Raw genomic sequence first — 27,365 nt, 5'->3', positions numbered from 1 at the left:
ATTACGTATGCGAGAAAATAAAAATGATGTAAATGCAGTGTGTTGTCCCTATGGCAACCCCTAAGACTTGCGCCTGGAAGTGTCTATACCTCCCTCCTTTTCTAATTCGAAAATCTGTTCTAGCTTCAGAAGCCTTATGGCTGTGGACAATAAGTTTCTGTTCGCTTTTCGAAATTAAATCAGTCGGTGTTAACTTCGGTAACAACAAGGTAGTTTTGGCTTTTTTTTTAAAAAGAAATAGATCACTTGTTTTCTTTTCCAAATATCTTCTTGACGGTCTTTTTGATGCATAAAAATTTAATATACGTCTTAAAATGTTTCTTGTACCTCTTTTCAAAGAGAAACTTCTCTTTTTTTTAGGTGTCTTTGTATCCAGAATGCGAGATCAGGAAACTCAAAAGCAGCTCGCAGGTCTTCTCGACATTGGTGATGAGATCCTCGAGATAGACGGTTTGAATGTCAAGGACGCCGATATAATGGAAGTGAACAGTCTGATGGCAAATAAAAACACCCTTTTGTTGACAGTTCTTCCATACATATGCAGGAAGGACATTTGAATTTTATTCTGTTGCAATAGTTGGTTCTTTTTTTAAAAAAAAATACTTGAGGTGAAAGAGCTGAGCTCTGCCAGACGTTCCAGATATATCACGAAGGAAACGTTGGAAAAGAGATAAAAGGGAGCAAGATGAGATGAACTCTCTTGTTCTGTTTTCTTTTAAAATTCTTAATCGTATTTTATTCTAATAATATATCCGAAAAGGCTTAGCCGTTTAAGAACACAAAATTGTTCTAAAAACATGTTCGCATTGCACTTTTGACTTATAACTCGAATTTCTAGCGTTGAAAGTGGAATGTTTTAGAATTCCAGAATTTAAAATTTTATCAAATTTTGACGTTTCCTTGAAAAGTGATGATCTGAAGAAAATTTCATAACTTCTTTTTATTGATGTATTATCGTCTGCTATGAAAGCATGATGAATGGTTTGAGGGAAATTATTTTAGGAATCGAGTACTTTTTAAAATATTTAAACGAAGAGTGACAATTTTTAATAGAATCTATATTTCTTTAAACAATCGATACCTATTCCATAAATTATATTCTTCGAATGGTGTCCTGTGCAATGGTGGTTCTTATTGAACAATTCAGAACTGATCACTGTGTTACATATTCATTTTTAAATGTAAATAAAAATCCGAATTTATATTTCAAAAGTGAAAATATTTTATGTATTCTGTGAAAATGCCTGCCTCGGAATTTGTATATTAACCATAATGAATATACTTTATGAGAGGTAGTTTTATATTGTTGCTGAATGAAATATTTTTACTATGGAAAGATGGTTTATATTTGTAAATGAATTTATGTCAATGTGCATTTTTAAATATCAAAATAAAATTTATTTGTGGAAAGGCTTTTTACATCATTTGAATGAAGACATTTCATAACTTGTACGAATTTCAACTACAGCTTTAATAATACTCATCGTTTTGTAATATTTATGTTTAATGTTGGTTTTTAGGTTTATCTTTTAATATAGCTATATCTGCTTTATTCTAATTTTTCAAACTAACAATCCTTGTTAAATTCTCAATATCCAAACTTATTTTCATTTACTCATTAACTTTAGTATGTTCAAGAAATTAATTCATATTTTGTAGTGAACAGTTTCAGTGAATTAAAGCAAAAAATAAATACTATTCATTGGCAATATTATTTTTAACTAATAAATAAAATGAGTTTTTTTTTTGAAAAATTTAATTTCATAAAATACATAAAAGAATATATGGTGTTAACTTTTTAAAAATATTATTCTAATTACAGAAATGTATTTTACAATATTATGCATCATTGTTTAAAATCATAAGAATGTTGTAAAATATCTAATGTAACTTCAATTTCTGTTCAAGGCTTATAGATTAAATAATAAAACCATATATTTTAAATTGTTGAAAAGTATTTAAATACTAAATAATTTTTAAGTTGTGTAAAAATGCTATTTTTTTAGTGTTTTCTTAGAAGAAAGGGCGAAGTCCATAGACATTTTCTGACAACATCTCGGTCTTTTGATGCTTTGGTCCGTAATTACATAACAATTACGTTTACTTAAAGCTCTCTGCATAACGTAGCTACTATGCCTCACTCGCCCTTGCCCAAGGTCAGCTTCCTTTTATGCATATTAACCCTCTTACCAAGTGATGGGTGTGTTTATATTTATATAATTTTATTTAATAATATATTTTAGATTTGTTATTTTTATTTATAAAAACAAATATAAAATATAATTTTAGATTATATTTTAAATCTTTTGCTTTACCTGAAATTTTTTTTTAAATGTTGGAATAAAAAATTTAATTGTTTATTGACTCAGTAATTTAAACCAAGATTTCTTTTAACTTGTGCTTCTCTTTCAACTACACAAAGACTCCCCGACTTATAAGTGGGACTTTATTTAATTATGAATAAAATCTCATCAGTTATATTAATTAGTAATTTTTAAAAAAGATGATTATATTGCTAATTTTTGATTATAAATACTGAAGTATCTGACTAAAGTTATAACTATTTATGTTTTTAATATCTTAGTGATACTTTTTGATAAGAAAATTCGTTCATTTTATATGTCCAACTAAATTAACTATGCTAATATGATTTTTTTCTTTAAGCTTGTTATTTATCTATTATCTTTTGTATTTTTCTTTAAAAATATTCATTAGTCTATTTATCCATTATATTTTATCTTGAAAATATTCATTAATGTAATATCCATTGTATTGATCTTTTAAAATAATATTAATCGAATATCCATTGTAAATTTTCTTAATTGGATATTAAATATATGATTATTTTATTAATTAGATATCTTATATACGATATATTTATTCTTTTAAATAAAAATTTTCCTGCTTTTCTTATTAATAAATAATTATAAAGTGTCAACTTTCTTATTTTTTTCTGCATCGAAACTACCTCACCCATCACTTGCTAATTTATATTGTACGTTAACCAATAATTGTATTTGCTCACTTACCAATATTAACTACACTGATGTTCGTTATATCTGGAAATATCAGTAACAACGAACTCAATGTGCATGCTGGAACATATACAGGAAACTTGATATGTAAAATAATACTTTATCAACATCCCCTTTATGAATTTTACTTAACATTCTAGACACCCAAACAGTTCCTTTTAAATACATTTGATATATGTTTGCAACTGAAAGGAAAAATTTGTAAAATTTTTTTTAAAACAAGACATATCTTATTTAAGAAGCTGGAATAGATCATAGGGGAAAATAAATCTGAAAAAAAAAAAGTATTGTTATGTTGCCATTTCAGTTTTGATTGCTGTACTTGCTAGAAATATTCACCATTTTCTGAAAAGAACTGTGCTGCATTAAAAGTAAATCTATAGGGAAAAAAAAAACAATTGTAGCATCTGATAAACTGAATGAAGTAAAAAAAAATAAAAAAAATCGCCAATGGATTTAAATAACGTAAGCGAATGTATTTATACCAACAAAGGCTCGAAGCGATTTTTGATGTTGTTATTATACAACAATTAGTAAAAAAAATCCTGTGTTCATTTACCATGTTTATAAATGCATTTGTGATAGTTTATATTAAATACATCATCATACAGGGCCAAGGGTGCGGTGCAGGCTTAGCTGAAGACTGTAGTATGACCTCGCCCTACCCTAACTTCATCACCACATTTTTAGATGTTCTAAGACGAATAATTAAAAAAAACCATTACATCAGTTTCATGTTTCACTTTTTAAATATGTCTCATGTGACGCGAACACATTTCAAAATAGAATATATTTTGTATAAAATTTGTAACATGTATATTTTCTTTTGGAAAAAAGTTATTCGTTGTGAAGAACTTGTTTTTATCTCGGTGAGTTTTGGCAAATTTTGGACTTGGTGTACATTTAAAGGGAGGCTGCCGATTGTCAGAAATTTCATTGTACACTCATTGTATTCTACTCTTTCTGTATATTTTTATTTCTACTCTTGTGGCATCTTATGCAAATTTTTTTTAATGACAGAGTTGTATAGATATATGTATTTTTTTTTTACTTGTATATTTTAATTTTCTTTTCCAGAGTGTAAAAAAGAATTTCTTGGTATGCAATTTCAAAATAAATATATTTTAGCTTCAGTGTCCTCTTCCTTTCTTTTCCAGTACGACTTACGAAAATTAATCTTGCGACTAGAATTCATTTTGTAACTATTTGATAATTTTATACCAATGGGACATGAGTTGATTTTCTGTTCGTTAAGCGACAATTGTTTTACCATAAATTTTATAACCGTTTGATGAAGCCATTCTGGAGGCTCAGTAAAATAAATAATTTATCACGTCTAATTATCTTTAATAACAATAATGCAGATTTCTTATTTAGTTTCTAAAACAAGTACAATTCTCGATACTCCATTCTGTTTAGGAATAATAACACTTTTTTATATGATAAGTTTTGTTAACTGAGGCAATCTGCCTCGTATTTTTTTCCCCTTTAACACATTCGCTGCCACTGACGCGTCGCAGATAATATATAATTGTACCAAGCAATCTATATTATTAGATGACACCTTCTCTGTTGCAGTTAAAAGATAGCGAAGAAGGATCATCTAATTAGACAGAAGGCCCGGATATCGGCTTGAACCGTGGCAGTGAACGTGTTAATCTGTCTTATGAAATAACAATATATAAAAAATGCTTCAAAACCATCAGAAACCGTTTGTCTCGATTGCTAGTTTTACATTTTATAGAAATATGGCAATTTAAGTAAATATTTATATATTAAACCAGCTAGAGTGGTCTTCTCAAAATTTTCTCGCTTTTTCTCTAATAAAGATGTTTTCCCATAGACATTTTGCATGGCAATGGCGTACAATAGTTACGAAATTTTAACCTTTGACGTGAATTTAATATTTTTATTGAATCATTTTTACTGCAAAATTTAATTATTGCCTGAAAAGCTGGAAGATTGTTATATTACTACCATTAGAAAAGCTTCTCCTGGGAAATAATCTTCATTGAAAGAGCAACTTACTGGAGATGCAAAAATGGGAAGCATAGATCTTGTTAATGCGTTACAAAGTAACTGTCTTAAAATTTAGAAAAGAAAAGTTTGGATAAGAAGTGCTTTTTCTATTCGTATGCTAAATAATATTCTAATTTGAGCGAGATTTAAGTGTTTACAGATTTCATGTGACAAATTCCATGAATGCGTTAAAAAGATGTGCAGAGACAATTTACAACAAAGTAATAATGTCTTTCCGTGAAAGAAATTTAACATATTGGATAATAGAGACCGATACTTTAGTCTGCAAGAAAAACACGAAAAAAGGAAATAAAAACCCAATCAAATCGTACCCAGAGAACAACTCTTGTACATACTAAAAGCATACTAGCAAACAGAAAATCATTAATTTCAAGACAACAATAATGCTTAAAATACATAATGTGGAAGTTCATTCTACGATAAACACTCAATAGAAAGAATTGATGCTCATGTGCATGCCTGTGTTTATATAGTCTTCATGACAGGAATTAGAATTTTCGAGAAGGATCTTCGGATCTCGATTCCTAATAGAGATATCTCCCTAAATCTTACATTTCCTTTGATTTCCATTTTATTGACAGGATCAGAGTTCATTAACTTCTCATCTATTAAGAATATCTATAAATATTTTTTCCTTACTATAAGACTACTGCAAGGAAACAATATTAAAAATTTTACGAATCTGGATTTTGAGCCATGTTATTAATTAACACATACAGCACGGTTGCAATTTGAATCCAGGAAGGAAACAAAAGATGACTTAAATTTGAAATTAATAAGGATAATGTGCCATATATAAAAAAAAAATGCATACAATGAAACAAGCTAAGTCGTTACATTAATCCTAATCGATAACAACTCTTTGTTTGCTATAATACATTATTACTCACTTTAACAATATTTATTTTTTAATAACCGGATTCAATTGTGGTGGTAGCTTCATAAGCTAGTTAACAGCCTCCGGTGTGATCACTTACAGACCCTAACGTAGTGGGTTCGGTCCTCGGGTAACCAATTTCCACACAATAATAAAACTCGCACGTTTAGCAAACATGATCATTTATACTGTGTTACTAAACTGAAAATTCATGTCAGAAATAAGGAAACTATCTACCGTTTAGATTTCGTTCATGAAGACAGCTGTGAAATTGTTTTTCAATGTAAAGAGAGCAAGTTTTGAAGAACTATTTTTGTTTATTTACATATTACAAGAATGGTTTGAGGATTTCCACTAAGTTCCATCTCGTGCAACATGAATGCTCAAGTAGATTTACATGCTATTTATAAATTCGAACATACCTGTAAATATTACTAGTATAACTCTTATAACTTGGATCACAAATTCATTCTGTACTATGGTCCACTGATTCAAGGTAAATGATAACAATTATCATGGGACAGTATTATAACAATATTATGCCATAGAAAAAAATGGGGGGAGGGAGAACATGAAACTATACATATTCATTTTTAAGTCGCCTATGATAAATTTTCTAAAAGTACAAACTATCGTCAAATTGGCGATAGACAACTCAGTGTCGCCAAAGTTGGCATAATCTAAAAATCATCAAGAAAACGCACTATCTTGGCATTTTTGGCATAATCTGAAAATCGCCAGGTAAATTTGGTGGCCGTAAAAAAAAACAAGTGCTGAAAATATTTATTATGAAGCTATAATCAGGTATCGTACTCATCATCTGACCGCGGTTCAAAATGACGAGTTCCGTTCCAAAGTATCCCTAGAGTTGCTGTAAAAAAAGTATGTTAATATAACTAAAACAAAATAAATTAAACTGAAGCTATAAAATAAGCAAACTCCAGTCTGAAAGTTTAGTAAAGCGCTTGAAGTTAAATTTACAAAATTAATTCGGCATTTGAAGGCTTTTAAGAAATTCGAGGAATTGAAATTCAAATATGATACTCAATATGACAAACTTGAAATTATTTTCTGAAAAGAAGAATATATAATCAATGAGGCCAAGGCGAACTACGAATTCACGAATTCGGAAAATCTAGCTTATAAGTTTTACAGTGATTAATGAATACAATTCGATTTGTCAAGTGGAACTAAGAAAGAAGCCCAGCTAGGTAAGAAAGGTTGAAATTATTCATGACAAGGCAGGCGTTGAATTTATCCAAATAGAAAGCCAGAAAAGACTTGTTTGTTAGAGCCACGAAAGACAAGAAACGATAAAAGAAGCCTTACCAATGCTAAATCTTTTTAAGAACATCTGAGATACGTTGTTGAGATAAGGTTCTTTTTCTCCTCGTTGCATCTAGGATCAAGCCTAATAGATGATGTAAAGGCATCAGTATAATTCAAAATAGTAGAGGGAGTGATCCAAGATACAGGGTCATCTTGTAGAAATGGTCATTTAGCCTGCAATTATAATTTTTTTGATTAACCTCTGTTGTTTTACTGTTACAGTGGAAATTAAAAGAAATTAAAGATTAAATGATTCTAAAATAGGATATCTATAACTAAAATAACCACCGGTAGTGGTCTCCACAAAACTTTCTCGCATAATCTCTAGTAAAAGCATTATCCCAGAGAAAGCCTTGCATGGCATTGGCGTACAATAGTTACGAAATATTGACATTTGGCGTGAATTTAGCATTTTTATTGATGCTATCCTTGGCGATTTCCGTGACGATTAATCCCACGTATGCGGTTATTGGTATCTGACAATCGAATTTATGTTTTAGACAAGTTTTCCAAATAGTCTGAAACAAAAATTTTGCAGAGAACTACACTTGTTATCACAATCTCAAATTAGATTTAAACCTTTAAAGGGCCATTTTCTTTTCTATTCATATTATGTTAAAATATTTTTAGGCTTGAAACTAGAATAAGAAAAGGGATTCATTTAGCTTATTAGATAAATTTAATTTCATTCGTTAATTAATTTGGTTAATTAATAATTAAGTGACAAACCAAGACGCGTCATTTTTTGTGAGATAAAGAACTGAAGCATCCAAGTTTCTGTCTTTTTAAAAAAATTTGTCAGAACTTATGCCAACCTACATAATTTGATACAAAGATTGATAAATTTGGTGAAAAGCATACTTTCCACGGCCTTAGAAAGGGTTAATATATTTAAACCCTTGAATTTTTGAGTTATTGCTTTTACATGTTATTTTTTTAAGTATATACCAACAGACGGTGAATCCCTTGTTGGATTTAGCTCAAAATTTGTAAATGTCTAGAAAATAAATGCTAAATCTATGGACCAAATTTCATCTATCTAGTTCCCTCCGTTTTGTAATTATCGTATTAACAGACAGAACAACCGAACAGACACATTTTCTCTGAACGGATTTTCTCAAAATTTGATAGAAATCTGCAAATTTTGGGTAAAGACCATATACCAAATTTCAACCATCTAGTTCAAATCATATTTGAATTATCTTTGTCACAGACAGATGTACATTTTCCAAAAATGTGTTTTTCGAACTCAGGAAAGTCTAAAACGTGGAGATTCGTCAAAATCTCGAATTCGAAGTTTTTGACAATTACTATATTGTACTACATATACGAGAAAGTAAAAATATAAATTGTTAGCTTGTAGGCATATTACAAAAAAAAAAAAAAAACCTATCTAACTACTGTTCATTTCAGTATCCTTAGACTAACACTTTCCGATGATTGCATTTCACTAAAGGGCGGTACTGTGGTGATGTTCATGTAGAGTGTTGTATAAAGCATTTCATCGCTATTAGAAAAATAAACTCTTTATTTCACTAACAACCATAGGAACAACACTGCTTAGTGCACGTATACATAGAACGGGGATTTCCCTGGGCGAAGTATTAACATAGATTGTATTAGGGAAAGTAGATAGATTGTGCTTTAGAATGACACGAATGAAAGATGGCGCTTCGATCAGTTGAGATGTCTCCTGACCTCCTGATTCCTCGAACGATTTGAATTCATCCTAATGTAAAATGTAAACGTCACATCCTTTCATCATTCCTCTCAATTCTTTTTGGACGAAATAAATGCTTCCTGACACATGCATAGAAGCACTGAGTGTCTCCGAATCGGAAAATGAACGACGCAACTGTATAGCTCTCCATATTTATATTGTATTATATCGCAAAAATATTTGTGAAATAAAGGAATAATAAAAATTAAAATATTTATTTCTTTGATTATAAACATGCCATTTAATGTCCACTGATTCTTAACTGGAAAATTTCTATATAATTTATTCTTATTTTATATGAATCAAAATTTAAAAATGTTTAGAATTCCAGATAACATAGAATTATATTATTGATACTTGCTAAACACAGGGTTTTCAAATCCTTTGCCATTAGAGCATAGTTTTTGATATATTATGTAAATATATCTAATTTAATAATAATAATATATTGTTACGAACCTATGATGCTGCTTCCCAGCATAGTGGGTTCCATAGGAGGTCCCAGAGCTTGGCGACAAACCTGGCTACCATTTGGCGACTTTAGCGCCAAAATAGATTATACCCGAAACATCGAGAGGAATAACAGAAATAATGCGAAAATATTCATTTTTCAATTGGCAATAACTACATTAGTTTCCAAAAGTTAAGCAACAAACTGAAAACTAATAATTCCAAAATCATGCATGAAGTTTAAAAACAAGAAAATGTTATGCTTATAATGCAGCTTGCTTTTATTTAACTAATAACTTATTGTTTTTGACGATCTGACTGTTTCGACGAGATTAATGGCTGCTAAAAATTTCATTTAATTATTTTGTATGACTCGACCTTAACGATTTCCTCTTCAAAATAATCTTACACCGTTATGTTCATTGTGCTATGCATTTACTTGATTTTCTATTTATATCTTTATACTCGTACGTCCAATTATGTTATTTTGTGTAGTTGCAGTGTTTAAAAATGTATACACTTTTTTAAAAATTTCGCCATTGTTTGGTTCTAAAGTTAAACCTTACCTTTATTGTAAGCACAACAGAGATTCAAAAATTTTATTGAACTCGTACCATACATTGAAATCTACTCAACACAGAAAAATAAGCCAATCTTGATCATTTCGTTTATCAGGTCTAGTTATAAATTTCTCGAAATATGGAAAGTCATTTTACGACTATTCTATAAATACATTGCTCAAAAACATATATTATAAAACTCTAAATCTGAAAATATGATTTACAGAGGATTTTTTTTTTTTTTTTTCCTATTCTCTTTTGCTCTTGAAAAGAATTCTTTCTTTTATTGGGAAGGATTTTGGATGAAATCAGAATTGTGGCACTTTGTACATGATTGATAAATTAAGTGACTATGTCCACCCACTGGAGGTGTACCTCATAATTGAGGATGAGAAGCATCTGATATTGTGGTTGGTCTCGTCGGCCTAGTGGGTACAGAAAAAGATGGGGGGTCGGCTGCCTCCCATCGATGATGGGACGAAATTCCCAAGAGAAGTTTAGTACCGTGGACGGTAATGGCCCTCCCTTAAGACTCAACCACAGTTCCCACCAGTGTTGCTGTTGCGGCGGTTCGGTCATTCAGATTTTATCATGTGCCTTCAGGTGGGTCGGACTAACTGGTTAAAGGTAAGTGATTATGTCATGAACTAAACTTGCACCGATAGGATCGAGAGAAAATTATATCCACAAAAAATTAACTCGAAGTTCTCGGGAAGTTTGTTGCTTGCTTTCTTGGGGATGTTATTTATTGCTCTCCACACGAAGTCTCCTCCATTATTCCTTGCTGTGACACAGAATGCAACTCAATATACTTTTTTTTCCTTGTATACTAAGTATAGAGAAAATACTTTAATCTCCAAGTCATTCGAACTCGAGATTTTGGCAAATCTTGAAGTTTGGCAAGTCTCGGACAACCCTGAGTTCGAAAAACACATTTCACGGAATATGTCTGTCTGAGATCTCAAAAACGCTTTAAACTAGACGGATGAAATTTGGCATATAACACTAAATGTGTAGATTTCTATCACATTTTGAACTAAATCTATACAAAGTCTGTCTGTCCGGTAGTTCTATTATAAGTTAACGTGATAACTACAAAACAATAAATAATATTCGGTACACAGATTTAACCTGTATAGTGTAGAGATATATCAAATGTCGGTATATCGGTCTGTACTTTCAAGAAGCGTGTAAACTCCAAAATGGACTGATCTAAATGTATCAAATTTCGTATATGATTTTGTGACTGTAATCTTAGTTCTGTGTTCAAATTTTGTGTCCATCGTTTTATTAGAAAAAATGCGAGAACGTTTTGAGTAGAACACTCCCGCTGGTTGTTGTTAATGAAAAAATGAAATATAAATGCACGGAGCTGATTAGCATTGGCAATGATTACTTTAGGTGCATACATTGCTAGAAATATTAACACGAAAAAAAACCTTATTAAATATCCTTAAAAAGTGGTTAGAAATTTAGATAAAATATCCATAGAAGATGAAATTCAAGTATCAAATTTAATATCAAAGAATCCTCCAATAAAACAGGCTTTTTTTAAACAGCTTTAAAATTTCAATTGGAATTTTAAAAAAATTTGGAAATTTCCTTTGATATACCAATGCTCTGGAGTTTTGATGTAGGATAGGTAACGAACAGAAAACTCCTTTATTTCTAAAGATCTAAAATTTTGATGTTGCTCGTGCTGCCATCTACTAATGAAACTCAAAACTTTATAATCATTTTTTTCTTTGTGATATCTACTTTCAAAATTTTGTTATTTAAGACCTTTTGCGGAGAGTTATATATATTTGCGAGCGCCATTTTTCTGTAAGTCTTTCTTCATATAAAACTGAAGAAAGTTTTGAAAAACGGGAAATGTAGATGGCGTTTTCGTATTAACGAGTCTCTCACGAATTTCATTATATTTTCCAAAATTTAGAACGAAAGTGACAAAACATGTCTCTTTTGTGTTAGCAGGAGAAAATATATAATCTTCATGTATAAAATAATCACAACTGACATAAGGCTGTCACAATAATTGCAATATTCTGGAAGAATTGCGAGCGTATATACATTCCGTTTTATTTTACTACTTTTATTTTTTTAAAGTCAGTTTTCTAGTTCGAAGTTTTAGATTCGATTAATCTACACGCAAAATGCATCGTTACAGAACATTCGTACACGTAGAATGCATCAGCCGTTGAATTTTGTCTGTAACTATTTTTGCAACAAGCGATTAACAGAAAGTATAACTTTGTATCCGCGTATGTGTTTGTCTCTCTGTCCATCTTAATAGATACTAATACTATATCACTAATTTCTTTCCTCAATGTTTTCTTTTTCAATGAATAATTTTTACGTGGCTCCTAACTCAGAATCTGTCAGACAATCTGTCAGCTTAAAAACATTATCATGGTAAAAACAGTTTTCACATCAAACTGTCAGTGGCATAGGGAGGGCAGTAAGCATAATGATTTTTTCACCCCTTCCCCGACGTCAACAGTAGCTTAGAAAATGCAAATAGTGGGCCCGATTATATTTTCCCCCTTTTATCATATTCAACTTATAAGAAGAAACTTAAACGCACTACTATATTATCTCTAAAGCACCCAAGGAGAATGGCGGTTAATCATCTGTACGCCTCTTCCCCTCCCTGCCCTTCGATCGCTACGCCACTGACTGAATTAAACTTTCATTTTGCATAATTATCAAATGCTTCTATTGTCATTAGAACTAATGAATCAGCTCAGTGATGATGAGACTAATCTGCTCCGGTGTAACTGTCATCCCAATTATTAAGCAATTGCGAGTAATTGGGTTGGGAAATAGCTTCCGTTTCCCATTCCAACTCTTTTTAAAGGCCTATTATATCGTTTGAGAAATATCAAAATTTTGTTACTTCTGATTTTTATATCGTGCTATAAAAATGTTCTTGGACATAAGAAGCTTCATTAAATAATAATAATATCTTATTGTGTTGGTTGTGCACTGGCGTAGTGACCAGTGTGGAGGGGTTATAGAGCCTCGGAGGGAGAGTTAGTTACTTGAACAATATAGAACAACAGTTGCATAATAATAATTATGCGACTTTTTAAAGAGAAATCCTATGAGAGATTTTAAAAAAATGCCATGACCTTGGCGCCATTTATGTTCGCTCTGCTATGAGATTTGTGTTGGTCAGCTTACTATTTGCTGCAAGGTAAATCACATAGGGCCATTTTACCATTAGGTAATTCTGTTTGCTTAGGGGCGCAGCAAAATGAGATGCGTTCATTAAATGAAACAATAATTTGCTTTAGGATTACCATCTCTTGTGATAAATATTGAATTGAAAAATGCATTTCATTGTAATTGTAAATATACTATTAAATTGGTTAATTGGTTATTGATACTTAAAATACAAGTTAATAATGAATATTAATGACAATTACTTTCACTTCCTTTATATCCTATTTAGAGCGGATTCATATGCAAGTTGTATCCTTGAAAAATTTTAAAATTTGGATCTCTGCGGTACAGAAACACACTTTAACATGTCACCAAGACCTTTGATCGAAAGACCGATCATCTGTTTCTGCATTTTCCAATATTTTTTCCAGAACTGATCGATTGTGATAAATATTGTGTGTACTTTCTCGTGTACGAAGTATAAAGGAAGTATCGTGTCTAAAACATTGAACTTGAGATTTCGACAAATCTTCACATCTTAGACCTTTCTGAGTAAAAAAAAAAAAAAAAAAAAAAAAATATTATTGGCAATGTGTTTGCTTGTCTGCAATAACTCAAAAACGCTTAAAATTTGATGGCTGAAATTCGGTATATAGAATTATAAAAATTTTTTTGAATGAAATCCATTTCCAGGAAATCAATCTGGCTGTATTTTTTAACTACCTTTCACATGGTGAACAATAGACTAGTTTGCAATTCGCAATTTTAGACAAGGTCCACAATTTTGCGAAGAAAAAAGCGAATAATTCTTTTATTGAAGAGTATGCGATGAAATTTCGAAAAGACCACTCTCGCAAGTTTTTTTCTTTTTTGTTTGTTTGTTTAGTTTATCAATGAAATATTGTGAAATATTTTTTAAGGTTTTCCTTAAATATTGAAATATTTCAAGATCTTTCAGTATGTTAGTATATGCTTCTTCTAGATTTAAAATTGAAAGTCAAATCTTATTTTTAAAAAATTCCCATGCCTTCAGAGCTATTATCTTGTACAAAGTTTTGGAAGAAGAGAACCATGAGAAAATGACCTAAGTCTACCCCTTTTGCGTTGACTGGGCTTATTTTTGATGTTTTCAAATCAATTGTACAATTTCTTCAGATCTCTGGGTTCTCAATTAAATTCGGTCTTCTTCAATGCTATTAGATCCCCATTGCAAAGACTACATTATGGATTTGGCCTTGAATCCGTGCAAGACCATCATTATTTAATTAAGACAGAGGCATTTAATTTCGGTTTTCATTTCGAGGACAAGAAGGAAAGTTGTTTTCGCTTTTATTTGCGTAAATGGGCGATTATTTTCACTTTCTCATATACGAAGTACTAAGGAAGTATTGTGTTCGTCAAAAAATTAGAACTCAAGATGTTGACGCCTTTCTAAGCTCTAAAAACTCATTTTTGGAAAATTTTCGTCTGTGACAAAGATGACTCAAAAGCATTTCGAGCTAGACAGATAAAATTTGGCATACGGTCTTCACATCAAATCTGTAGATTTCTATCAAATTTTAAGCAAATACCGTTCAGAGGAAGTCTGTTTGTCCGATTGTTCGAATATAATTTAGTACGATAACTTCAAAGCGAAGAGAGCTAGATAGATAAAATTCTGAACACAAATTTAACATCTAAAGTGCAGACACCTGTCAAATTTTGAGCGAAATCCAACAAGGGATTGACCGTCTGTCGGTCTGTACTTTCAGAAATGTATAATAAAATAATTCAAAAATACAAGGAAAATATATTAAATTTGGTACATGATTTTGTGACTTTAAGTGTAGTTTTATGATTTTTTGTTTCAATCGGTTGAGAAACACTTGTCTGAAATACAAATTCAGTTTTCGAATACTTTTGACCATATGCCAGGGATGAATCGCCAAAACATTCGCCAAAGATCACACGATAGACAGTAAAAGTGCTAAATTCACGCCAAAGGTTAATAACTATTGTGCGCCAATGCCATATGAGACGTTCACTAGGAAAACGTCTTTTTTAGAGTGTATGCGAGGAAGTTTTGTGAAGACTTCTCCTGCTAGTTTATTAATGAATTCTTTTCGATTCAGATTTATTAAAAAATTTTTTAATAATAAAGTTCTTTTCATTTAAAAATTTTATCTTTAATAATTTGTTGCATTTTTGAACTCAAAGTTTAAAGAAAATTAAATGAATTTCGCTTAATTCTTATATTTAGATGAACTTAAAATTGCGTAATTTCTTACTGTTCCCTTCTTGCATTTTTATCAATAGTTTTATCGTAATATCTCATTGTCTTTTTTTGTTTGTTTTGAATATCTCGCTTTATGATTCAGAAATGGATATAATCTCCTAATGCACATAAAAATTGTTTGAATAATGGATAAAGTGAATGTTGCAAGGCAATTGGGTTTGGAAATTGCTGGTAAAGTCATCAATGCAAAACCGGATGATCAAATAGGAAGAGTAGACATTTATTTTAAGGCCCAAAATCTCCCAGAATTTTTTTAAAAATTACTTTCAGGATAACCCGGATTACTAGGGTAATGTAATTGGATATATTTAAGACGAAATAAAGGTTTATTTATTTATTTTTTAAAAAATTTCGGAGCTATATTTTTAGAACTTGGTTTCAAATCATCCCCCCCCCCTATTTTTGGTGGTATTGGATGACTGACTCCAGAAAATAAACCATGAAAGCGTAGTACGAAAATTTAACCTCCTGACAGTCGAATTATATAGAGCTACTATTTAGATTCAAAATTCACAAGGAAAATTCAAATATTTTTAGAATGAAGTCAAATGTTATTATATGTTGCCAGGTAATAGCATAATTTAATTAAAATATGTAATAGTAAAAGATAAACATACGTCTGCGGCTTGAAAATTGATGAGAAAAATGTGTAAATCATCTTTAAAATTTAGTTTTTTGTTTACTTTTAAATTTAAAATATGGAATTTTTCATATTGAGATGCTGATACTTTGAGATATAAGCAAGAAGCGACGAGGTACGTAAATCTACAGCACGACACAAGAGTGAAAGAGACGGGAATATTTTTCCCCGATGATTATATGCTATGAGATTTTGATAGGGATTTCTTTATACGTGTCGATTTAGGAAAGGAAATTAAAAGAATTTATTGGGCTTGACAGATTTTTATCCCTTTACTCGGAGTCTGAGAACCACTTATTTAAGCAGTTTTATAAAGCTCGTATTGCATTAATTAAATAAGAGGTGGAATCGGATCAGGAAGATAAGAGAACATTTTAAAGTAAAGTTAATATGGATTAAAGTAAGATAAAAGTTTGGAAATTAATTAGGACAAATTATATATATATAATGTCTAGCCGATTTCGTCCTACCCACACCGCAGGGAAGAGGGGAATTATAAAGGGAAGTTGTGAATGAGCTAAACTACGACACCGCGGTCTTAGAAGTGCAGTTTAATGAAATGACACTGATTATTTCCCAAGTAGCATCAAGTCTACGTAACGATTCTGCACCGAGTAATAGTGGGGAGGAGGAATTATTCTTTCTTGACGCACCAGGGAGTACGGGTAAAAAGTTTGTGCTGCATCTCTGCTAGCCCAACTCCGCAAGGACCGCAATATAACTCTGGCTGTAGCTTCCTCGAGCATTGCTGCAACTTTACTTAACGGAGGCCGGACTGCACATTCCGTTTCCAAATTGCCGCTTAATCTTGCAAACGAAGATGCCCCAACATGCAACATCACCAAAAAAAGCGACCGGGGAGTTCTTTTGCAGCAGTGCAAGTTAATAATATGGGACGATTGCACAATGTCACACAAGCATGCATTAGAGACGTTAAATCACAACCTGCAGGACATCCGCGGCAACTAGGGATGAGGAATATTTTCAGAGCGGTTATTACGTAACCAATATCAAAAAGTCACAAATACAAGTGATCAATACTTTTCAAAGAGGGGTGTGATTCAAATCCTTGATACGATCTTACTGATATTTCGATACAGGTTTTGGATCACGATAGAGAGTAACAATCGATACGATATCACTGGAATTTGCTGGAGCGGTGACTTCAATGCAAAGTAACAATCGATACGATCTGTCCAATGGAAGCTCTCGAAAGAAATCTGTGATTAGATTGAAAAGTGAACGGATCGGTTATTGGAATTATCGTATCGTATCATTGAATTGCATATCACTGAAATTTATCGGAGGCGGTGATTTCACTGGAAAGTGCGAAGTCACCGCTCCACTTTACGGGAGTAACCGATATTCGTATTTGATGATGCACTATTCCATAGAGATCATTTTTAATTGCTCGTGACATGTTTGACTTTGATTACATGTACTGTTTACTGCTGGCGCCATCGATTGGTAGAATATAGGACTAAAGTAAACATTTTAAAGAAAATGACATATATTTTTAACTCATCTTTTCCAGAAAAGGGTTCACTCTAATAAATAGTTTTGAGAAAAAAATAAATTTTAAGAAATAAGCTGAAACAGATAAATTAATTCAATCACACGTTACTTAAATTAGTAAATTAAGTATTAATTACAATTAATAAATTTTATATTTAATATTAAGTAATAATTTTTAATTAATAATATGATTGAAATAACAGATATTTGGAACGCATATTTAAAAATAACAATAGCAATATTATTTGTTATTCAAAAAATCGTGGATTATGCATCTCTAGCGGCAACCAGACGGTGATGGGCGACGTTGTTGTTTTGCGTGTAGGCGATTTTAGACAGACACTGACAGTTATTGAGAGGGCCATAACGGATGATGAAGTAAACGCATGTCTCAAGGCGTTGCCTCTGTGGGCTAGGACTGAAAAGCTCCATCTATCGAGCAACATGCGCGTCCAACTGTACAACGACCATAAATCAGTTGTCTTTGCAAATAAGATTCTGCATACTGGAGAGGGTCGTATAGAAACGGATGCAGATTGGATAATTCTATTTTTAGAAGAATTTTTCTATCCACTGGCTACAAAAGATGAACTTATCACGCAAGTTTCTTCCAATTTGGAGATTAATATAAATAATGCAGAATGGTTGTTTGAGAGGACAGTGCTGTCGCCAAATAAAGAGAAAGTCAATAAAATAAACAAAAAAAAAAAAAAAAAAAATTAGACATGATTGTCGGAAATTCAAAACTATACACTTCCATAGAAACTGATGGCTAATGACGATAGTACTGCCTACCCCGTTGATTTTTTTCAACTTCTCAGAGTTAACAGGGTGTATCTTCGCATAAGCAGAGATGCATAATCCACGATTTTTTGAATAACAAATAATTTTGCTATTGTTATTTTTAAATATTTGTTCCAAATATCTGTTATTTCAATCATATTAATTAAAAATTATTACTTAATATTAAATATAAAATTTACTAATTGTAATTAATACTTAATTTACTAATTTAAGTAACGTGTGATTGTATTTATCTATTTCAGCTTACTTTTTAAATTTGATTTTTTTCAAAACTGTTTATTTAATTTCTTTATTGGAGTAAACCATTTTCTGAAATTTTGAATTAAATATATGTATCATTTCTTTTAATTGTTTACTTTAGTTCTATATTTTACCAATAGATGGCACCAGAAGTAAACGGAATATATCCAAAGTCAAGTCGGGAGCAATTAAAAAGGATTTGTATGGAATAGTGCCTCATCAAATGCGAATATCAGAAAGTCGAGGTTACTCTCATAAAGTGGAGCGGCGACTTCACACTTTCTGGTAAAGTCAACCAAAAACTGACTTCTTCCAACACTGGTGAAGTCTTAGCATGAAGATTTGTGTGCAGTGCAGTACGGGGTATTAATATAGGAAATTTTTCTCAAATCTAGTAATTTTTCACAGAATCAGATGATAGACATGTAGTAAAGCCAATCTCTCCATACGGACACGCAAACATTTCAGCCACCGGGTCGTTATTTTTACAACGAAAAGCTATTCTTTTAAAACTTCCTCAAGAATTAATTCTACATACATTTTTAAAAAATGTATCCCTGTGATTAAATTTGATTCTTATTTGCGAAAACTCTATGTAAATTTATGTTTCTCAATAAACTTTACTGTCAACTGTTCTCTCAAATGCTTATTTGTCAGAAAATATGTATGAAAGTTTGGAATTGTATGAAGATATGTGTTCATATTTATCACATGTCTTCGTTCATTTTCATAGCATAATTTTATGATTGATGCTGCAACTCAAAGAATTCAAAGTTTCACATACCGGTTGCGTAAATGTCGAATACGATAAAAAGGTTTTTTTTTTTTTTTTTTTTTTTTTTATCAATGCTTTATTGTGCTTGTGAAGGCAAATAACGACATAATTCCGATTTGTTATTTAAAAAATTTCCTGCATACCCGCTATGGATTGGTCAGGTTGTTGGATATCTGTGAAATAAACGATTTCATTCTAGTATCTGCAATGTCTTCGCTGATAAAGAAATATACGAGCAGATTTGGAGTGCTAATTTTAAAATCTAAAATTTTAATTTTTCATGTGGTTCTGAAATCTTCAATTTAGGTAAGGGAAAGTTAATGTTCATCTTATTAAAAATTTTTAACACTAATGTTATAACGGGAGGAAAAGAACTCCCTAAAGAATGAGAAAGAGGTTTCTACGAAGCCAACGCAATATCATTACGAATATAATTGATTGTTTGAAAGATTCTGAAGTATATAATTAGTTTTTATTTGTAGTTAATTATTCAAGGAAAATATGAATCCTGAAAAATTATGAGCTAGCTCAAATAAATTTAAGCTAGATATTGTTCATTAAGGTATCCGTAACGTTAAAAACCCATTTTTTACCAAAAAAAAATTACAATTTTTTAAATGTTTTAAGTTTGTTCTTTTATCTTCATGGAACCATTTTTATTTTATATAGATGATAATTAGAAATGAAATTAGAGATATTTTATTTCATTATAAGTTTCATTCTGTTCTATTTTCATCTGAGCAGCTGAAAATGGAACTGTTAATAATACTATAAACAAGATTTTTTTCATTGTTTTTAGTTAGGCTTTTTTTTCATTTGTATAAAACTCCCTTACAGAAAAGACAGAGCTTACGCGTGTTTTAAACAATTCTAATATATTTAGCATTAGTTGCCTTTTGATAATCGGTTGGATAGCTAATTGGAATGGTTACTAAAACTTTCATTTAAGCATTTTATAAAACTTTTGAAAAGTTTTCTTCGACAAAATATCTTCGAACTTAGAAGTATTTTTGAAATGAACAGATTTTAATAGATGTATCACACTATTACTGCGTTATGATACTGATTTAAAAATATTACACCATTATATTAATTATGCTTCACATTTTGTTAAATTTCTCTCAATATTTATATATACAATTATGACACAAGAAAAAATAACAATATTTATAAATGAATGCACTGTAAAATCTTTTTATTGATGCTTGATTTTGATGTTAGTTTCATTGTAGGTACAACAAAATTAAAAAAAAATATTTATCATAAGTTTATTTTTACTGAAACCTGCTTATTCGAATTACTACTAATAAAGATGAATATGTGTGTGTTGGGGGGGAGGCGCATCTTGCATGCCAGACTGTTTGTTCCAAGCTCCAAATTTAGCACATATGTGCCTTAGAGGGTAGACATGTATAACTCTGCTCGATTTTTTTTTTGAAATTTTAATTAAAAAATAAACTGAAATTTTATGCTTTTCCTTAATAACTACCGAAAATATTATTGCATAAGAGCATAATTCTATACGTTTCAAAATTATAAAATTCCCATTTTAATGACGCCAATTTACTAATCATTTAAATTTTTTCTGAATTGTGACAATTTTAAAAAACATTTTTTACCTCCTAATTTCCAACATTTATATTGTTGCCTTGAAATTCAAACTGTTTTTCATTGTTTCATTAAATATTTTGTCGTTTGATTTTTTTTTTTCCCGTTGTTGAAAGCTAAACGAAAAAGATTATGTTAATCATATGTGCAATTTGCAGGACGGAAAAAAAAAGTGAAATAAAAATTGCAAAAGTTAGATGACAGAACCCATAATTTACATTTTTAATAAAGTCGGGACACTAATGTTCATTAGAAAGATTCACATGCACAATGTAAAGAACATGTATAAGGTAATTAAAATAACATGGTTTTAATGTTTTGAAAATTTGACGGAATGACGGGCATTAAATAATATCTAAACTATTTTATTGCAATTTTATTTTGATAACAATTTATTGTAAATTGAATTAAATATAAACAATATCTATCTGGGGTTAATAACAAAGATGTAAAGCAACGGAAACTGTTTAGGTTTCATTCACAACGATGAAAATATACTTAAAAAATATCTTAAAAAGTTACTTTATAATTATTCTAGATTTAATTAAAGGGATCATTAAAAGGATAAATAAAGTTATATTTAAAACAGTGTAAAAAGCATTTTTTGAGCAAGAATATTTTCGAAAATATTGCGAAAAAAACCACAAAATTTCTCCCAATTTCTTCCAGTGTTGGAAGTTTTAATTCTTTAATTTTTAATTAAAATTTCTAATAGGGATAAATCGAATTTGTTTTTCCCTCCTTCTCCTTTGCACGAAATTGAATCGCATAATTTAATAATTTAAGTAAAGAATTGAAGTGAATAAACTTGGAGTTTGAGAGGGAAAGGGAAATTACAAAGTTTCGGTTCCAGTTCTTATCAATTTGATTATTGCTTCTGTCAATAGTTGAAGCGGGAGCTAAGTAGTAAGTACTAGTACTAACGAAGAAATCTTTGGTTGATTATGAGTTTCTCTAAAAAATTGAATTGCGGTTTATGTTCAAAAAAGGTACTCATCCAAGATGAAAATTTCCCTGAAGACTTATATGATCACCTTTTAAAATATTCTATTCCGAGACTCTACTGGATATGTAGATCTTGTGATAAAGAATTTTTCGATAATGATTCTGGCGAAATATTCAGTTTGAAAGACGAAATGAAGTTATTAAAATCCAGAGTGGAGGTTTTAGAAGTTGTCGTGAATAAAATAACAGATAATACTAAACATAAAATATCAGATTATGAATCTGATGGTGAAGCTGTCAATAGTCTTGATGAATCCAGTGGCGAAGTTTCAGGCTTTTTCAATTCAGATTCTGGATATCAGGTTTGTAATAAAATAAACATTTAGTTTGTTTTATTATATTTTGGTATTTAGAGAATTTTTTTATGTGTAATTAATTTATTTTGTGTATTTTTATTCAGTATGCCTGTCATTAAAATATGTGATCTGTTTCCTTAATTATTTATTAGAAAAAATTGTTTTTAATTATTTAAATTAATGTTTTTAATATAACATGAGATCTTATATGAAATAAATTTATGCACTTATTTGGTGATTATGTCAGGTATTGACAGCTAAATTGTAGCAGAGTGTTTATCAGAAGTTCAAATGTAACTTAATAAGAAAAATGGTAAAAAAAGATGAACAAGTGTTATACTAATTTAACTTTTTTAAAAATTGAATTTAAAACTTTTTATTAGGTCTAAAAAATAGACAAGGGGTTTTATTTTTTTAATATTATTAGTAATAATCATTCAAATTTGTACAAGGATATTTTTATTAGTTTATAGAACTTATCATCAGCAAGATCAAGCAGACAGTACCTTGAAGGTGGTAAATATTTATACAAATACCTATACAAAATAATTTTTCAATTTATTTGTAAAAAAAAAAATCTCTGAAAATTTGTATCTGTGAATTTTAGATATTATTATAAGAAAATAATTTAGTACTTTTGGATATTTATGGTCTCCATGTTTTATCAGCAACAAATGAAAAAAAAGTTGCTGATTTTGTTGCATTTTGTATAATCTGGATTTTTATTATTTAAAAACATAGTTTTAATTAATAAAAAATCAACTAGAAACTGTCGCAAATTCATCATTTTTATTAAAACATTTTATATACTACATAGTATTTAAGAACAAACTATAGAGACAATATATTCAGTTCAGAAAATGAATTTTACAATAAACTTTAAATGATCCTTTATTATTATTATTTATAGGGATATTTCATCACATTTGTATTACTCATATTTTATTTGATAAATTATATCCACATAAAAGAATTTCTTAGAAAAATTATTAAAGCATCAATTTATAAGAAATTAAAATAATTACCACAGTATGTGTGAATAACACTTATGTGGTGATACGGACTTAGATTTAGGGAATTATGAACTCAAGAGTAACATCTGCTAAAAGAATGACATGCATATGGAATTGATGCACATTAAATCTGCTGTTCTTAATATTGGAATTTATATATACAAATGACTTGGAATTTTAGAGATCAGAATATCATGTTAGGTATTGATTTCACTATCAGGAGCTGCTCAAAATTATTGAGATTTGTTTTAAAATAGTCTTTTTGTAGCCTGAAAATGAGGAGTTTATCCAACAAACATCCACTGTTCGCATAAAGTGCTTTTTATATCTTATAAGCAGATGTTAATAAAGTGCTGAGCAGTAATTTTATGATAACTCACTTTATACTCGGATTGCATTCTATATAAATGCAAAGTTATATACATATGTATTCTAAGAATGTATCTGCATTGTATACAGTAATGTGTATTGCCTCTTCTTGAAGGGAACAGGATTTTTTTCAACTAGCTTGAATGTATTTCAAAAAATTTCATTCCATATACTGTAAATATAATGGTGGCTCATTCAGTAAGGCTGCAGAGCACAGTCTTTCATCTTCATATTATTTTAAAAGTATATAGTATTTTATTAGAAGGTACTTGTACATTAACTGCATGCCAGTGATAAATAAAAAAAAAATATTCCCAAAGTTGTCATGCTAACTGCAACCATTTATTAATCACCAAACATGTTCTGTCATTCTATTGACCATGTTTGTTAATAACATGAGGCTAATATACAAGTATCAATGTATATTCTGTTGGGGAAAAAATTCTTTTTGCATTATAAGATTCTTAGTTGATCAAGCAAGATTATTTAAGTCTTTAATAATATCTTCTAAAGAAACAGCAGTTAAAAAATTTCATGCATAATTTTTATATAAAAAAACATTAAGAGAAAGATATTGCATCTATTCTTGACTGAAATTATTGGTGATTCTTTCATTCTCTTTCAATGCCTCGAAAAAAAAGAAAAAAAGAAGCAAATGTGTGATATTACAATAGCAGAATTTTAGTTAATGGGTGTATATGCATACTAAAAGTTGTTCAATGGATCAGGTAATATACATTAGACAAGCAAAAAGGTGGGGGTTGAAATAATGAAATGCATTTGGTTTAGCCATGGGAATGAAATGGAACTTGCTTATAAATATAGTGTTGGCCTCTCATGAATTAATTCTATAGTATGGAACTGTTAGTCATCTATGTATTGTTTTTTTTATCTATATTTAATTGATTTATATGTTATTACATAAGTTATTATTTTTAGGATTCCCAACCGGACAGTTATTCAAGTCCAATTCCTGCAAATTATAGAAGATGTCAATCTTCACCGACATTTTCAGAATTTTCCTCTTGTACTCCTCGTTCCATTATTAACCCTACACTGCATGATTTTTTATTTTTCCTTGAAAAAAATATATATGTAATAGAGTGTAATGATAAAACATGAAAAAATATTTAAAAAAAATTAAGTCTAAATTTTCATTATTTTTTAATTAAATGTTAGTTTGTTGCCAAGTGGCAACATCATGCAGTTAAGCATAAAAAATAAAAAAACAAACTGTGCCAAATGGCTACACCATGCATTCCAGAGAGAAAAATTACTGTAAATGATAGTCTCTAAAACAGTTCTTCTCTTTATAAAAACATAGAGGAATTGAGCATTTCATGCACTGTACTCTTGTAAATCCTTTACAATTCAACATTTTACATCGTTGTTTATTTGTAGAATGCTCTGGCCAGTGATCAATTCTGTCAAATCTAATATCTTTTGGAGGCTCTTTTCGACAAGCTTTTTTTGATTGTTTTCCAACTGTTTCCTCTGCACTTGATGGTCTCCCTCTTTTTAGTGATTTTACTTGTCCATGTAAGCACAAAGTTTCTGCTAACTGCAATCTAAAAGTAACAAGTTTCATAGGCTTTTCACTGTTACGCTTTTGTTTGTGCACTCTCTTATACAGCAACCAAGCATTGATAATCGTCAGGTCTAATAAATGATAAAACAACCGAAAATACCACTTTTTGCTTCGCATTATTATTTTATACCTTCCAATCAAACTGTCAAGTAAGTCCACACCTCCCATGTGCTTGTTGTAAGTTTTTATAACGTAAGGGCAATTTACTTTTACATGACATTTTTGTTTCCTGTCAAAGCGCTGTACTTCACTTACCGGGTTTGTACCAGCAAATGTAGAGAGCATTGTGACAGTTTTATTGTCTTTCCATGATACATTTGACAGTTCACAGCCATCATATTCAGCCACAAATTCAGTGATGGATCCACGAACTTGTAACTTCAGCTCCCTTTCAGTTGGAAGTTTGCAGTCTGGAATTCTATTTCTTCTAATAGTTCCAAGAGATAAAATTCCCTTTTTCTTCAAATATACTTGCAGAGGAATAGAAGTGTAATAATTGTCAAAGTAAAGTTTGTGATTAACATTTTCTTGAACAGGACGAGTTAATCTAATAACTACATTACTACTAGCTCCTAAATCAGGCTCTTGAAGTATATTAGCAACATCAAGTTCTTTGCCACCATAAATCTCGAAATTGTATGCAAATCCGGATACTCCACTCAAAATGAAGAGTTTGTAACCGTATTTATGGGGCTTGTCAGGCATATACTGTTTTAAATGGTGTCTAGCTTTAGTAGCACACATTTGTTCATCGACACATAAACATTCTTCCATAGGAATGGAAAGGAAAGATTTTTGAAGTTCATCAATCAAAGGTCTCAGTTTGAAAAACTTATCCTGGCCTCCTTGCAAATCAGTTGAAAATGCATTATTGTCATTGAAATGAAGATATCTTCTTATTTTTTCAAATTCGTTAACGGGCATAGAATTTTGAATGAGAGATATTCCAACAGCAGGATTCCAGTACAATCTAAAATCTTTAACACTTGATACAGAACTCAATATACAAATTCCCAAATATTTTCTTATATCAGATGATGTTACATTCAGAGGTTTCTCAGGTGTCTGTTGTACACTATATAGAATAGTTTGTTCAGAAATAAAAGTTATGAGATCCGGATGAAAAAAATATGAAAAAAACTCATAAGGTGTTTCCAAATTCAAAATATTTTGAGGTAACTGTGTATCTCCACTGAAAGTTATGATTTCAGGATTTACTTGCAAAGACTTTTTCTTCCATACAAGTTTAATTTTTTCCTTTTTAACTTTCTTACTTTTTTCCTCTAATGTCTTGTTACCTGAAGTCGAACTTTCGTTTTGAATATTCACTTCATTTTCAGATGATTCAGAATCATTGTTATTGTCAGAAATATCTTCTGAATTTCTATTGAAGAGAACATTAGGATTAAATGTAGGATCTTCATCGCTATCATCAAAATCATCATCGCTTCCACTCGAAAGAGCATTCCATATTTCATCTGTCAATAATTTCTTTTTACCATCTGTATCAACAAAGTAAACAGACCTATGCTCTTCCATTATTCTAGCTTATAGAATTTCAAAGAAAAAATAAATTGCTTCTAATTATATCACAAAACTCATAATTAAAACTGCAAAGACAAAAAAGAAAGACAAAATGTAACATAAGTAGTATAAACAAAGCACATGCTTTCTGAACTACAGTGTTGAGTTGAATTGTTCATCGCATCCTTCCTGCATGATGTTGCCAAATGGCTACAGATACATATTGTGGCTTAAATTTTTTTTAAATATTCGCTTTATCATAAAAAGCCTAATAAACGAATTTTAATAGTTCATTTTATGCATATGATTTTTTTAATGGACCTAGGAAAACATTTAATAGTAAATAAAAATTTCAAAATATGGCCATTTATGTGATTGCAAAAGTCTACTGCTATGTCTCCATTTACTGTTATCCACGGACACCTACCGCCATCTATTGAGAATAAATGGTGATAACTGAATCAAAGAAGTCCAAACTTACTTTTAATGCACAGTGTTGCCTCATGGCTACATTTTTCTGGTCATGAAGATGACAAA

At 30.4% G+C, this 27,365-nt stretch overlaps 3 protein-coding genes across 4 annotated transcripts in view; 2 read left to right on the top strand and 1 right to left on the bottom strand.

Moving 5' to 3' along the window:
• The window catches only part of LOC129965538 (uncharacterized), a 130,014-nt gene extending 125,846 nt beyond the window's left edge, over positions 1-4,168 (top strand). For both annotated transcript variants that reach the window (XM_056079512.1, XM_056079513.1), the window contains one exon: positions 361-4,168. In XM_056079512.1, the coding sequence (XP_055935487.1) occupies positions 361-557 (197 nt within the window). In that variant the 3' untranslated portion in view covers positions 558-4,168. The remainder of the gene's footprint in view (positions 1-360) is intronic.
• A 17,762-nt stretch (positions 4,169-21,930) lies between these two features.
• On the top strand, positions 21,931-24,838 carry LOC129966194 (uncharacterized). The gene is made up of 2 exons (XM_056080604.1): positions 21,931-22,340; positions 24,656-24,838. The coding sequence occupies exons 1-2, from the start codon at positions 21,978-21,980 to the stop codon at positions 24,836-24,838; spliced, it is 546 nt and encodes a 181-aa protein (XP_055936579.1). The 5' UTR covers positions 21,931-21,977.
• Positions 24,839-24,989: 151 nt separating this feature from the next.
• LOC129966193 (piggyBac transposable element-derived protein 2-like) lies at positions 24,990-26,843 on the bottom strand. Its single transcript, XM_056080603.1, has 2 exons — positions 26,485-26,843; positions 24,990-26,379 (listed from the first exon to the last, which is right to left on the bottom strand). The coding sequence occupies exons 1-2, from the start codon at positions 26,841-26,843 to the stop codon at positions 24,990-24,992; spliced, it is 1,749 nt and encodes a 582-aa protein (XP_055936578.1).
• Positions 26,844-27,365: the final 522 nt, after the last annotated feature.

This window comes from Argiope bruennichi, chromosome 4 (assembly GCF_947563725.1).
Source record: "Argiope bruennichi chromosome 4, qqArgBrue1.1, whole genome shotgun sequence".
Classification (NCBI taxonomy): Eukaryota; Metazoa; Arthropoda; class Arachnida; order Araneae; family Araneidae; genus Argiope; species Argiope bruennichi.
This window is presented reverse-complemented; position numbering and strand designations above follow the sequence as displayed.